Source organism: Nicotiana tabacum, chromosome 23 (genome assembly GCF_000715075.1).
Source record: "Nicotiana tabacum cultivar K326 chromosome 23, ASM71507v2, whole genome shotgun sequence".
Taxonomy (NCBI): Eukaryota; Viridiplantae; Streptophyta; class Magnoliopsida; order Solanales; family Solanaceae; genus Nicotiana; species Nicotiana tabacum.
In genome coordinates, this window is record NC_134102.1 from 5,351,584 (window position 1) to 5,365,098 (window position 13,515).

Genomic DNA, 13,515 nt, shown 5'->3' on the forward strand with positions numbered 1-13,515 from the left:
AGATAAATAATTAAATTTACCTCACTTTATTCTACACAATTTAATTAAATTTAATTTAATATTGAATTATTACATCCGTCCTAAATTATCTGTCATGTTTCTTTTATACAGTTCTCAAGAAACATTGACTAAAAAGCACTTTTAGCTATTTTACTCTTATTTATATCTTAAGATATAATTTATTTTTATTAAATATTTATTCTATTTATGTGTCATCTATATTTTCAAAAATAATTACTAATAAGGGTAAAACGAAAAAAAAATAATTAATTTTGTTTTGAACTTCTAAAATAATAAATAATTTAAAATAACTATTTTTAGAAACTACGATAGATAATTTGAGACAGAAGCAATAGAAATAACACCAAGTAATTATTTTAAAGGATTGTTATTTACAAATTAGTTAGTGTATATTAAATTTTAATTTTTCAATTTAAATTTTCAGGACAAATATTTTAAATTGTTGTGAAGTCAAGATACTTGCTCCACGGATGGAGTATATTGCTAAATAGTGGAGTGGTTTCTGTGATGGATATGATTTTGAACAAGCTGTCACCGTCCACACAACATTATACCCTTGTCTTTGTTGACGCATTGGTTATTTCATGATTTATTATAGTAGTAAAAAATAAGTAGGAAGAATTTCTTTCCAACCCCCCATGTTATACGAACCTTTTCAATTACCCCTATAGTCGAGGGAAAAACCCAAGAAGCCTCTTATGCACACTTAGGGCTTGTTTGGTATCAGAAATAAGGTATAATTAATTTCGAGATCAAATTTGAAATAAATTTATTTTATATTTGGTTAGGATAAAATCGCGGTCTAATTAATCCCAAAATTAGTTATCCCAGGATTGTAATGTTATTTTTATCCCTATGGGAGGATGAGATAATCAATCCTGGAATAACTTGTTTCCTAACCAAACGACCCCTTAGGATCATTTGGTAGGAGAACAAGTTATCCGAAATTATAATGACGGGATTATAATATGGGAATTAAATAGTGATGTGATTATTTAGTGGATATATTTTTATTGAGAGAAGTTTGGTGCATAGACTAAAAACGAAATACATGGAGTGTAATATAAAAATATGTTTGGTGTGTACGAGATAGATTAGGATAAATTTTTATTTTCAGTTTAAACCTTGACTTTTGTAAAGTATTTTGGGGGAAGAGCCTTGAAAACAGGCATCTTTATTATCGTAGTATTTTATTCTTGGATTAAATAATCTCGGGCTTATTATCTCACCCTCATGTGAGATAAAATAATATCACAATATGGTATAAATTAATCTCAGGATTATATTAATGTTAATTCTCCTCATTTAAACAACCAAAACTTAGATACGAATTATGTATGCATCATTGAGTGCTCATATACCCCTCCGTTCACTTTTATTTGTCACATTTTGGCTTTTCACGCTCCTTAAGAAATAATAAATGAAGTGTATAATTTACCATGATACCCACATTAATTAATATATATTTTTAATGGTTTTGAAAAAATAATTTAAAATGAGTAATTAATGTTGTGGGTATAACAAGAATGGCAAGGCTTGCTTGTTTCCTGGAGTACACTCGCATATGTATATCTATGTCATAGTTGCTTGGAAGGAAGGTCTTAGATGTACCCTGGGCATGTAAGAGATTTTCTTTCCACTATCTATGTCATACTTGGGCTTAACTAATCGTCAATTCCAAGTAGATCCTCCCTTCCTTCGCTCCACTTCGTTTCGCTCGTTTTCTCTTTTCTTCTGTCTAAAAAGAAAATTATCTTTCTCTTGATATATTAAAAGTAACAAGTAAAAGTGAATATCTATTTTTAAAATATTGGACAGTTAAAAGTGAACGGAGGGGTAGTATTTTGTGGAGGAAAGAGTGTTACATGCGTTCAAAAATAGAGATCTAACCTGATTTTCTAGATAGAGACTAAGGATATTCCTCCACTAATTGCCGCAATCATATTACAAATTAAAGGGGGGCAAAAATTGCTTAATGAAGAAGACAAATCCCCAATATATTTTTATTTTTTTGGCTGATTTGAGTCGAAGAAATGTGAAAGTTTGTAGATCAAGGATAAGAGATATTCAAGAAATCTAGTCGATCCTCGTAAAAAATGTCAAATAAAATGGATCATTTTCCAATTTCCCTCGAAATAAGTCAAAAAATGACACTTGGTAATCGCAGTGAATTGTGAGTGTTTTATTAATATTATTGCTATTGTAGTATAGTAATAGTAACATTAACCAAAACAAGCCTCAAGTACTTACAGCTCTTCAAACCCCAAGTGCAATTATTAACTTGGAATTCTCTTAAATTTGACAAATTTACGTACACTTATAGAAGAACAAAAGAAGAACGAGTCAATAACCAAATGAATATAAAAGAACAAAAATGAGATGCTATCCCTTTCTTCTTACTCTTTTTTTTGAATGAGTTATCCAATACCCTTGACCTGACTAATTCAAATTTATACTAAATAATTTATTTATGAATAAATCATTTCATACCAAAAATAAAAATCAGGACTTGAATTTGAAATTTCAGTAAAGGATGAAAGTCTCATAACCATCACACTTCTAGGGGCAGATCTAGCATAAGTTTATGGTTTCCGTCAACCCAGTAATTTTTACTCAAACTCTGTATTTGTATTAAGAAATTTACTAAATATCCATAAATATTTGACTGTGAACCCAATTATATTATTGTACATATAACTGAGGTAGTTGTAAAAATCCATAAACTTCGAATCATCAATCAGCCTCTACACACTTCCCTTTTTTTTCAAGGGTTTCATAATTGGAATTTTAACTCCTTTAACATAATGGGATTAGTCCTTTGGTGTTGCTTTGCTATGCGTCATTCATGGTGCTATGTTACCGTAGAAATTTTTTATGAAAGAAGGTGTATTTTTAACCCAACTTAAGGCGAAGAAACTTATTCAATGGTCAGCGCTAACAGCTTTGAAAGATGCTACCCCTACCAATTGCTCGCCTATGACAATGGCGAAAGAAAATGCACAATCTGTCTGATGAAATCGAGAAATTTAAATGGCTTTAAGTCTTGCCAATAATATTAACAGCGTTGCCCGAAGTACTCCAATTAAGTTCCATCTTTGGGGTCAACAAGTTGTTGGTCATCCACTTGGAATTTCAATTGCTCATCTTCAATTTTATTAATCACTTTCAGCTGATGAACATCAGACGACTGATCTGCAGCACCCATAGTCGATAGATTCTCCACGTAAAATTCGTCGAGATCGAGATCGAGGTCGAGGAGTGCATTATTATCATAAAAAAGACAAGATGAATTGGATGTAATAGTAGTGGCGATGTCTCTGTAGCTGTTTGTGGGAATTAAAAGAGTGTCCTGATCATCAAAATCGTACGAGGTAGAGCATACTCCAGTGCATGCAAATGTACTATCCAAGCATAATTCATCAATTTCTGCTCTGAAATTAACATCTTCGCCTTTTTTTAAGCCATGGAAAGTCGAAAACTCCAATTTTTCCTTTTTCATTATCATCATATGTTATTTTCATAATATTCTCCTGGCCTCCAGGGTCGTTACTATTCGTCATGTTCTCCAATTTGTAGCTAATTCCAACATCATTATCGTCATTATCTGTCGTCGTCGTCGTCATCACTTGCCTCTTCTTCATCTCTTTCTTCTCGTGATCCCATGTTTCTTTTCCTCTCTTTCTCTTCTCCGCCCTCTCCATTTCTCCTATTGCACCCCTTCTACAAAATGCAGACAAATTATTCAGATCAATATAGTATTAATGAAAGAAGAATGAATTAATAATAATAGTAATATTTTGGGGGACTTTGAGATCTTTCTTCAGAATACGCTAAGGCGATAATCAAAAGGGCAGTGTCAGCAACTGGTTCCTAGTTCCTACATCTGGAACGGTATCTCCCTAAAATACGCATTGCAAAAAGTTTAATTTGTTGTAACCTGACATGACACATTCCCGTGACTATCCAAAATTTCTTTCTTTTTTCCCTCCTTAAATTGCTCTTTTCCCTCACTCCATACATATTTGAGAGAGGAACTCTTGTTCACTACATACTTTTATCCTCCCCTCATTTTTTTTTAAAAAAAATTAATTAATTAAAGGAGGACAGTTGAAACCGAATTTCACGCTTCTTCACTACTCCAACTTTGAGCGCGTACACCTGATTTTTCGTAAGCCGTGTCAATATCTGAAGAAATTAAATGACTAAATAGTTAGAATAACAAGCCGTGTCTTTTTTATATTTATATCCAGTAGTAAAAAAGTTTGATGAAAACGTGTCACGTGACACGGCTTGGGACAAGGTGTATCCTGTTGGATTTTTTAAGCTTAAATGTAGCTTAAAAGAGGGTGAATGGGAAATGGAGGAAAATTGAAAAATATTTGAGTTTCTCTCCTTGACAAAGAGATATTGTCTCATATTGGAAGAGTAAAAGATTTTGATAGGTATATATACAATTGCACTTCTTCTAGCTCTTAAAGAGTTAAGAAGAAGGCAAGCCTCGCGCCGTCGTCCTCGGCTTCGGCTTCGGATTTGGTCAATTGATTGATTAATTTTTTGGACCAAATTTATTTGTTAATAGTAAATATTAACAGAATTGTTATTAAATATTCGGTTTTTTGTAAACGGAATATTAATATTAAATCCAAACGTAATAGTATATGCCCTTGGCTTTTTGTAAAAGACATTTACAAAACAGTTTGCACCTCTTCAACACCTCTTCAGAAGAACAGTTTGCACCTCTTCAAATCTGAAGAGTTGAAGAACAGTTTGCACCTCTTCAGATTTGAAGAAACAGTTGGCACCTCTTCGGATTTGAAGAGTTGCACCTCTTCAGTTTGAGCTCAACATTGGCTATAAATACCAGTCCATTCTCTCAGATTTTCAATACGATTTTCTGACTTCTCCTCATTTCTCCTGCATTGTTTTAACTACAAACAAAGCATCAGTAAGTGTGATTTGCTACCGATCTTTGTGTTCGCTGAAACATTGGTGTTTGAAGTATCGCTACACCACTGTGTAATTCGTTCTATCCTGGGAGGAAATAATCCACAACCTTGGGTACTAGGAGGGGATTAAATTCCTTAAGAAAACACTGTGAATTCAGTGGGCTCGGATTAAATTCTGTTTCTTTTACATTTATGCTATTTTATCTTCTCTATAATTATTTTAGAAATACAGCTCAATAACATATCCGCCCGTCTCAACTTATCAAACATATGCTACATTTGCAAAGGCTATTTATGCATGCGAAATTTCTTTTGCATTCTCCCTTTTCCTTGAAATCTTGTTGGATTATTCCACTTTACTCTTCTTCTTCTCTTTCATTTTCCTCATCTAATACAGTGGCAGAGTCATGTTTATTATAAGGATTCAAATGAATCCTTTTTGCCAAAAATTTGTACTGTGTATATAGGTGAAAAATCATGTTACTATGTATACATACAAATTTTTGAATCCCTAAACACAAGAAAATATTTTTCCCTTGATGAAATTCAAACTTCTGATCTATAATATATTGTGGTTTTTCTTTCTTTTTTTCCCCCTTTTCTCATATCTTGTATATATTCATTCTTCTCAAGAATTATATTAGAAGAGTGAAATATCACTCAGGAATCAGGATACTGAAATATAATACTCGTATTTATGTGAACTTTAAAACCAACAGACAATTAAATAGAGAGCAATAATCCACTAGAAAGGATAGTAGGAAAAGTAGAAAAAATTATTCACATCTTAGCAAATTTCTAAGGCTTCTTAATGTCACTCAGTGAAGCCACTGCGATCGGACTTCTAACGTAATGAAGGCGATCAGTCCATAGCAACTCCCCGGGCACATACCCATCTTTTACTGCCTTAGCATTCTTAACTTCAATTGTCAACTTGAAGCTCTTCTCTTGTCCAATGTGATCGAACATTAAGACGCTCGGCTCTACAGAAACTGAAAACATTCGTCGTGGCAGACGAACGTGTGCAGCGTATACGCCAGGGCTACCGACGTTTTTGAGTGTGCGAGTAATGGTGACAGGAACTGAGGGAGAGATATTAGGAATTGTTATTGCAGGATTGTTGAAATCCAAGATATTAAGACCATGCTTCTTGTGACACTGATAAGTTGATCCTGTTCCTGAAAATTTTGTAATGTTCTTTTGGTTGTAACCAAGTGAACAAAGAAAGTCCAAATAGTCATTCACAGTCAAGTCATAGACTAAGCCAGGATTCATGGCGCGGTTCGGGCGCATGTGTCCAGCACCATAATTGAATTGTGTTGCTTTGTCTTTCTCCGTTTCATCACGCATCGGATTACCAGTGTTGTCTCTTGTTCTGGCTGTAAAAAGGTATATCTTAAGTTAGTGTAAGAAAATTGGACAATTGCTAACTAATGGAGTATTTAATAAACACAACACATAGCCGTAAAATTACACTAGTTAGATAGGTAAAAACTAATTTTGAATGTATATGTACTATGTTATTGAATCTCCTTTTGACTTATTCGTGTATTTATTTCTTTAAATTTTGACACCCCTTAATGAAATCCTGGCTTCGCTACTGATCAGGTGTTAGATTTAGCTCATGAAAATATAACTCGCCCAAGTTTGGACTAAGTTGAGCTGGACATGTATATTCATTAGAGGAGGCATATACATACCTGTAGTCATAATAGCGGATCTAATGGCAGCGGGACTCCAATCAGGATGGAGGCTCTTGAGAAGGCCAACTACACCAGCAACATGGGGGCAAGACATTGAGGTTCCAGAAATCATGTTGAAGCTAGTCTTGCGCTTATCATAGTCTTCCTCTGTAGGATTTGCTGCTTCACTGTATGCAGCTATGATATCCACTCCTGGTGCAGTAACATCAGGCTGCACGAATAGACAGAGACGGATCCAGATTTTTAGATTTGATGGCTAATACTTTTGAAATTATGAGTTCAGAATTTAATATTCGTTGAAATTATACCAAGTCAACACGTATATGTATGTTCCATGATGCAGTTAAGGCTGCATCGGCCTTCGGATCAAAAGGGATATTTTTTTACAGGATTGATTAGGACATTGAGAATGAAGCTTCTAACCTTGAGAATCTGAGGAGTTACAGAATTAGGACCAGTAGAAGAGAATGAAGCCATGAATGGAGCTGGCTTTTTGTGCAACACTGTCTCAGGAGTTGTGATATACGCACGAGGATCTCTGTAACAATAACGTCGCAATTAGAATTACAAGTACTTGAGGATATATATATATATCACTGAAAAGAAGGAAATTTAGACATACTTAGAAGAAGCGATGTAGTCAAAGACTTGAACGCCATCTGTATAATTGACATGTATCGCTGGAAGGACGTGAGGGATGGCGAAAATTTCGCTGCCAGTAGTCTTATTGTTACAAAGGATCATTCCAACAGCACCAGCTAGAGCTGCCTGATGTCCTTTATCAATTAACGCGGTCTCTCCTCTGAGGCAGGCTAATATCTTGCCTTTCACCTTCTTAGGATCCAATGTTCCTTTCTTACACCTTATCCTGCATCAGCAAATTATAATACATGTGATGATCACAACGAAAAACTAGTATAACAAGAACAAGCTAATAATGCATAGCATATTACAGTAGTACTCCCTCCATTTCAGTTTATGTGAACATATCTGACTGGACACGGAGTTATTTATGAAACTTGCATTGTGATATTAAACATGTCATGACATTGTGTGACTATAAAAAATTCTCACCAGGGGTAAAATAGGAAGTATAAATTTAAATTGTTTCCAAATTTAGAAAGCTGTCATTTTCTCGGGATAGACTAATAAGGAAATAATGTCACATAAACTGAAATAGAGGGAGTAGTAATTAGTTTCATTCTTACGCATCATCTGTCGATGCATTGGCAGCTTTAGCTTGTGCAGCACTGATTAGTGGATAGAAATTTTCTTGGGGCGTGGTTGGTTTCGAAAGGCTTGTTCCCTTTAAGAGCAATCCATTCTGCAGTTGAACACTGTTTTGTATATTGCGATCCAGGGTGCTTGCTGCTACTGTTATAATCCAGGGAGCAACATTTGTGACAGTTCCAGAATCAGGTCCATCATTACCAGCTGAGGCAACTACAACTATACCATTCTTGACAGCGTGGAACGAACCAATGGCGAGCCCGTCCTCTAAGTAGTCAGAAGGCGATCCACCAAGCGACACAGATATCACATCAACCCCGTCGTGTATGGCTGTATCGAAGGCTTTGAGAATGTCAGCATCCATACATCCTGCACCATCCACAGGAGGCCAACAGACTTTGTATGCAGCCACTCGGGCATGAGGAGAACCTCCCTTTGCTGTCCCATTCGCCACGCCAAGTACTCTCGCTCCGTGGACTATGTTTCCAGCAGCAGTTGATAAAGTGTGAGAGCCATGACCATCATTGTCGCGTACTGTGCTCATTGAAGCGCTTACATTTCCTCCGCTCGCGATGTAGCCTTTATTGAAGTACCTTGCTCCAATAAGCTTTCTATAAATATATTATCATAGTAAAATTCTTGTTAGTATTTTTCTTGAAATCATACTAGTGGTGAAAGAGGGATTACAAAATAAAGCATACTTATTGCAAGAAAAACCAGCAGTGGTGTTGTCATTCTGACAAATCCCTTTCCATTTTGAAGGAATTGGTCCGAATCCTTCATCACTAAAGCTCTCTGATTCAGGCCAAACACCTGTTGAAAGAGCACAATCATTTAAAATAATGTACTTCAGTAAAATGATGATCTTGTTTACTGAGACAAATTAACAAGTTTAACTTCAATACAGGATAGCAACACTGTCAGGCACCTAAAAGATTAATTAACCGTCCATAAAAAGTGGTACTAGTAACGCGAAAAATAAGACAGGTTAATAAACTGACGTTGTATACAATTTAAATCCAACTAACAATGGTGCAGCACAACAAATAGACTAGGAATCATAAAAAAGGCAGCCCGGTGCACTAAGCTTCTAGCTATGCGCGGGGCCCGGGAAAGGGCTGGACCACAAAGGTCTATTGTATGCAGCGTTACCCTACATTTCTACAAGAGACTGTTTTCACGACTCGAACTCGTGACCTCCTGGTCACATGGCAACAGTTTTATCAACTTTATCAGTTACGCCAAGGCTCCCCTTCAAACTAAGAATCATGATCGATCAAAATAAGCCTTGGTGGGCGTAATTACCTGTATCAAGATTCGCGATAATAATGTCTTCGCCAAATCGAGCTTTCTTCCACAGGGAACTTGGATGAACGACGCCATTCTTTTCCAGCATCATGAATTCCCATGAATGAGTTGTGTGTAGTTTTCTAGCTTTATTCAAGAAAATAGAGATCACAATTGGATGCCCTGCATTATTTTTTCCACAAACTTAGTATGCCTAAGACATTAATCATATATTAATATTACTAGATTAGATTAATGTTTCAGAGTTCACAATATAGTATAAATACGTTGAATCTCCTCCACTTGGTCATCTTCAAGGACAGCAGCAAAACCATTTATGTGTCTTTTATATGAGTAGAAGATGGCATCCTTAGCCTTCTCTTTACTGCACGAATTTAGTTCGATTAGTGCAATACTTTTTATACTGTCAGTGCATAGAACTTAAACTAAAAAAAGAATAGAATTAGAATAACAACGATTATATATGATTAATTGACAATATGTAGCACCATAAATACCTTCCCAAAAACGAACCAAGAAACTCGTGATGAGAATCTACCACACTATGAAGATCAGCAGATGTTACTCCTGGACCATGAGAGTGCTCCCCCAAGTACACTATGTACGACTGTTTTAATAATCCAAAAAAAACCCCACAAAATAAGAAAAATAAATGGGATAATAATAATTGGAAAGAATTAAAGCTAATGGTTATATACATAGGCGAATCCAAAATATAATAATGGGTTCGATCTTTAGATACTTGTTATTTATAACATGTCACACGTTTGAAATTATAGGTTCTAACACTAAATATATACAAAACGTCGGCTAGTGGTGCGTAGAGGTGTACATAGGTCGGGTTGATTCGAATTTTTCAATTACCAAATCAAGCCAATGATGTCGGTTTTTTAATTTATAAACCAAACTAAACCAATAAAGTCGGGTTTTCATTCTTGTTTTTTTCGGCTTTTCGGATTTTCCCCAATTAAAGTCTTCATAGCACAAAATATGTAACTTGAACACCAAATATTTATTTTAGTCCTAGTAGGATACAAGTATATAATGTATTTTCCAGAAAAATAAAATAATAATAAGAGATGAGTCATAACATTGTACTAAAATATTCAATAACATAGATAATAAAATCGCACCAAGAAAATATTACTAATTAATACACCATAATAAAAATTAGCATAATCTAAAAATACTATATAGGTCGTGCTAAAATAAGTACAACTAATAAGTACTGTTAATTACACAACTAAGCATTAAAAAAAAAAAACTAGGTTATATATTTTCATTATAAATTAATGCAAAACTAAAAAATAGATATCCAACACTATTGTCATTCCTAGTGTTGAATTGAATTTTCTTTATTAGAATTAGTATTGATTTGAACTTTATTTGACTTACTACCTTTATGGGCTATAAAATTTATTGGATCATTCAAGAATGTTAAGTCCAAATTTTAAATAATTACTTTTAAAGATAAAAGTGCGAACGCGTTTAAGAAATATTTATAAATTATATTACAATAAATATTTATATGCATAATTTTTTTTAAAAAAAATTTATATAAACGTAATGTCGGGTTGGTTTAGTTTCGGTTTGACTTTTTTTAGTTAAAACCAAATCAAACTAATTATGATCGGGGTTTTTTCCAACACCAAACCACAATCGAATTTTTTTTTCTCGGTTTGACTCGGATTATCGGGTTGGTTTGGTTTATCGGTTTTCTTTGTACACCCCTAGTGGTCCGCACTGCATGGTACAAGTTTTTTTTAGTTTTTTTGCTCAACAGTCAACAAGCTACAAGTTTTTTTGAGCTTTTTCACCAACCGCCAATTGGGAAGTCAGGAATTCCGTTTAGAGTACTGTTCAAGAATTAATATGAATATAATAACAAAAGTAAAATTTGACTTATATACGGTAAAAATTTCCGGCGAAATATTTACCTTTTTGACTGCAAGAGCTGGTGTTAGTGGCACACAAAAAAGAATTAAGAGCAATGATAGATAAGTTGACAATTTGGATGATAACATTCCGCTTCCTTGATGCAAAATTAAACCTTCGTTGGTAATCATGGCAAAATAATGATAAAAAGGAAGAAGAAACATTATTGCAACTTCTAACGAGAATATATATAAATATACTGTACTTAATAGTGGCTTACATCTATAAGGAGTCTAAAAAGATTAAGAATTTTTATGTTATTAGGAGACGGTTAACGGTAAAGTGAAACCAATTCAAATCAAGAGTCCTATCCTATGTAATAGCTAGGTACTTAACGGATAATAATTACTACTATATTATATCATTTTATACAATTAGTAATAATGCCAACGTTTTATTATTGCTATGATGAAGTCTACAATAACTTTTGTTTATATAACAACTCAGCAGGACACACCACAAGGTCCTAGGCGCACCAACAGAGAGAAAGGCTCACCTAAATACCTCGACCACTATGTGGTCCCAGATCCCCAGAGAATCAATCTCTGCCAAACCGTTAGAGAAGATGATAAGGGAAAACCCTGCTATGAATGATATAAGTAGGAGAGGAATCAGCTCAAAAAGAGCACGGTTAAAGTTGCTTATCTTTTTTGCTTCATAGAATTATAGATCCGGAACCTCCCTTTTCTCAATTTTTTCTTTCTTTTTGCCTTTAGAATTTCTAGAAAGTAGAGGAGCAGACCCCTCTTTTGTGGTCTGTAAATCCTTTTAACCTTAATATAGCTTCTATCGTTACATTTGGTGCTTTCATTGACCCTTCCTCTCCAAATGGGTGACGGTGCTCACAATACCAGGTTGAAATCCCTTGATAAAGCTGTCAAGCAGCTCCAAGCTGATTCTGCCTCACACACTAAGACTATGGACTCGATGCAGACTGTCCTTCACGACATTGTTTCTCAACTAGCATCTCTCTGACCACCACCTCCGACACCACCGCCGACCACCATCAACCCTACCGTATCAAACCCATGTTCTTCCTCTACGCCTCCACCCCACGCTTCTTACCAACCTCAATACTCTTCGCCATCCCCTGTTCCAACCTTTTCCCAACAACCATATTCTGCATCTTTTCCGACCTCCACTCTTCCCCAACAACCACAACACCAAAACTTCCCACTTGTCCACCAACCATTTTTGCCATTCAAACGCGACAAACCAGCTCCAATCGATTTACCTAATTTGACGGAATCAACGCGGAGAGTTGGACCCTCCAGGCTAATCAATATTTTGACAGGTATCATGTTGCCGATGAGGATCGCTTGGAACTCTGTTCCTTCTTTCTGGAGGGAGAGGTCAGGGAATGGTACCAGTGGATGTACCGAAATCGCCAGTTATGTAGGTGGTCTCACTTCCTCAAAGTTGTGGTGCATCGCTTTGGAACGAAATCACTGGAGGCACCCGAGAGTTTACTCGCCAAATTGCAAATGACAACCTATGTCCGTGAATATCTATCGCAATTCGAAAAACTGGTCAATCGGACGACGGAGATGTCCCTGCCGATGCTGAAACATTGTTTCACCTCTAGGCTTAACCCATATATTAAAGCGAATGTGTTTGTCTTTTCGCCCAGTAGATTTGAACGAGGCCATTGGGTTGGCTTTTTTACAGGAGCAGAAGCATATGGCCCAACCCAAGTCTTCGCCCCGGCCCACTTCGTTTAGCAAACCACTAGTTTTCTCACCAACCCACCAAAATACACCATATCCTAAATTGAGCCGGCCATTTTCTCCTTCTTCTCACTCTCCGTCTTCTTCTTTACCGGGTGTGGGCCGCGTTCCTTTCAAAAAACTTACACAGGCAAAAATTTAACGCAAACGGGAACTTAACCTTTGTTTTAACGGAAAAGGCTAAAAAATGCCCTTAACCTATCATAAATGGCTCAAAATTGCCCCTCATCCACCTTTTGGTCCAAAAATGCCACTAATGTTTTCTTTAAGGCTGAAAAATGCCCTTAACCTATCAAAATGGCTCAAAATTGCCCCTTATCCACCTTTTGGTCCAAAAATACCACTAACGTTTTCTTTAGTATCAAAATTGTCCCTTGAACTAACGTTCGACTTATCAGATGTGTTTTTTTTTTAATTCACGTGGCAATGTCCAATTGGTTAACATTGAAGAATAAAATTAATAGACAACACATAAACCCGACCCACATATTCTAATACCCATATTTTTATTAAACCCAATATCCTTTCTTCTCCATCAGAAAGACATTACTATGGGTGATATGAATTAAACCCAAATGAGAAATAATCATATCCAAGCGAATCTTACATGATAATGAAAAAATCAGTAAGTGACCTTTCTCAAAA

General features: G+C 35.5%; 1 protein-coding gene across 1 annotated transcript; it reads right to left on the reverse strand.

The window, feature by feature from the left end:
* Positions 1-5,672: 5,672 nt before the first annotated feature.
* On the reverse strand, positions 5,673-11,299 carry LOC107773988 (subtilisin-like protease SBT5.4). The gene is made up of 10 exons (XM_016593433.2): positions 11,146-11,299; positions 9,706-9,815; positions 9,475-9,572; positions 9,206-9,370; positions 8,602-8,713; positions 7,879-8,511; positions 7,293-7,538; positions 7,094-7,208; positions 6,668-6,881; positions 5,673-6,346 (listed from the first exon to the last, which is right to left on the reverse strand). Exons 1-10 carry the CDS (start codon positions 11,272-11,274, stop codon positions 5,766-5,768), a joined length of 2,403 nt encoding a protein of 800 aa, XP_016448919.2. The 5' UTR covers positions 11,275-11,299; the 3' UTR covers positions 5,673-5,765.
* Between the last annotated feature and the right edge of the window lie 2,216 nt (positions 11,300-13,515).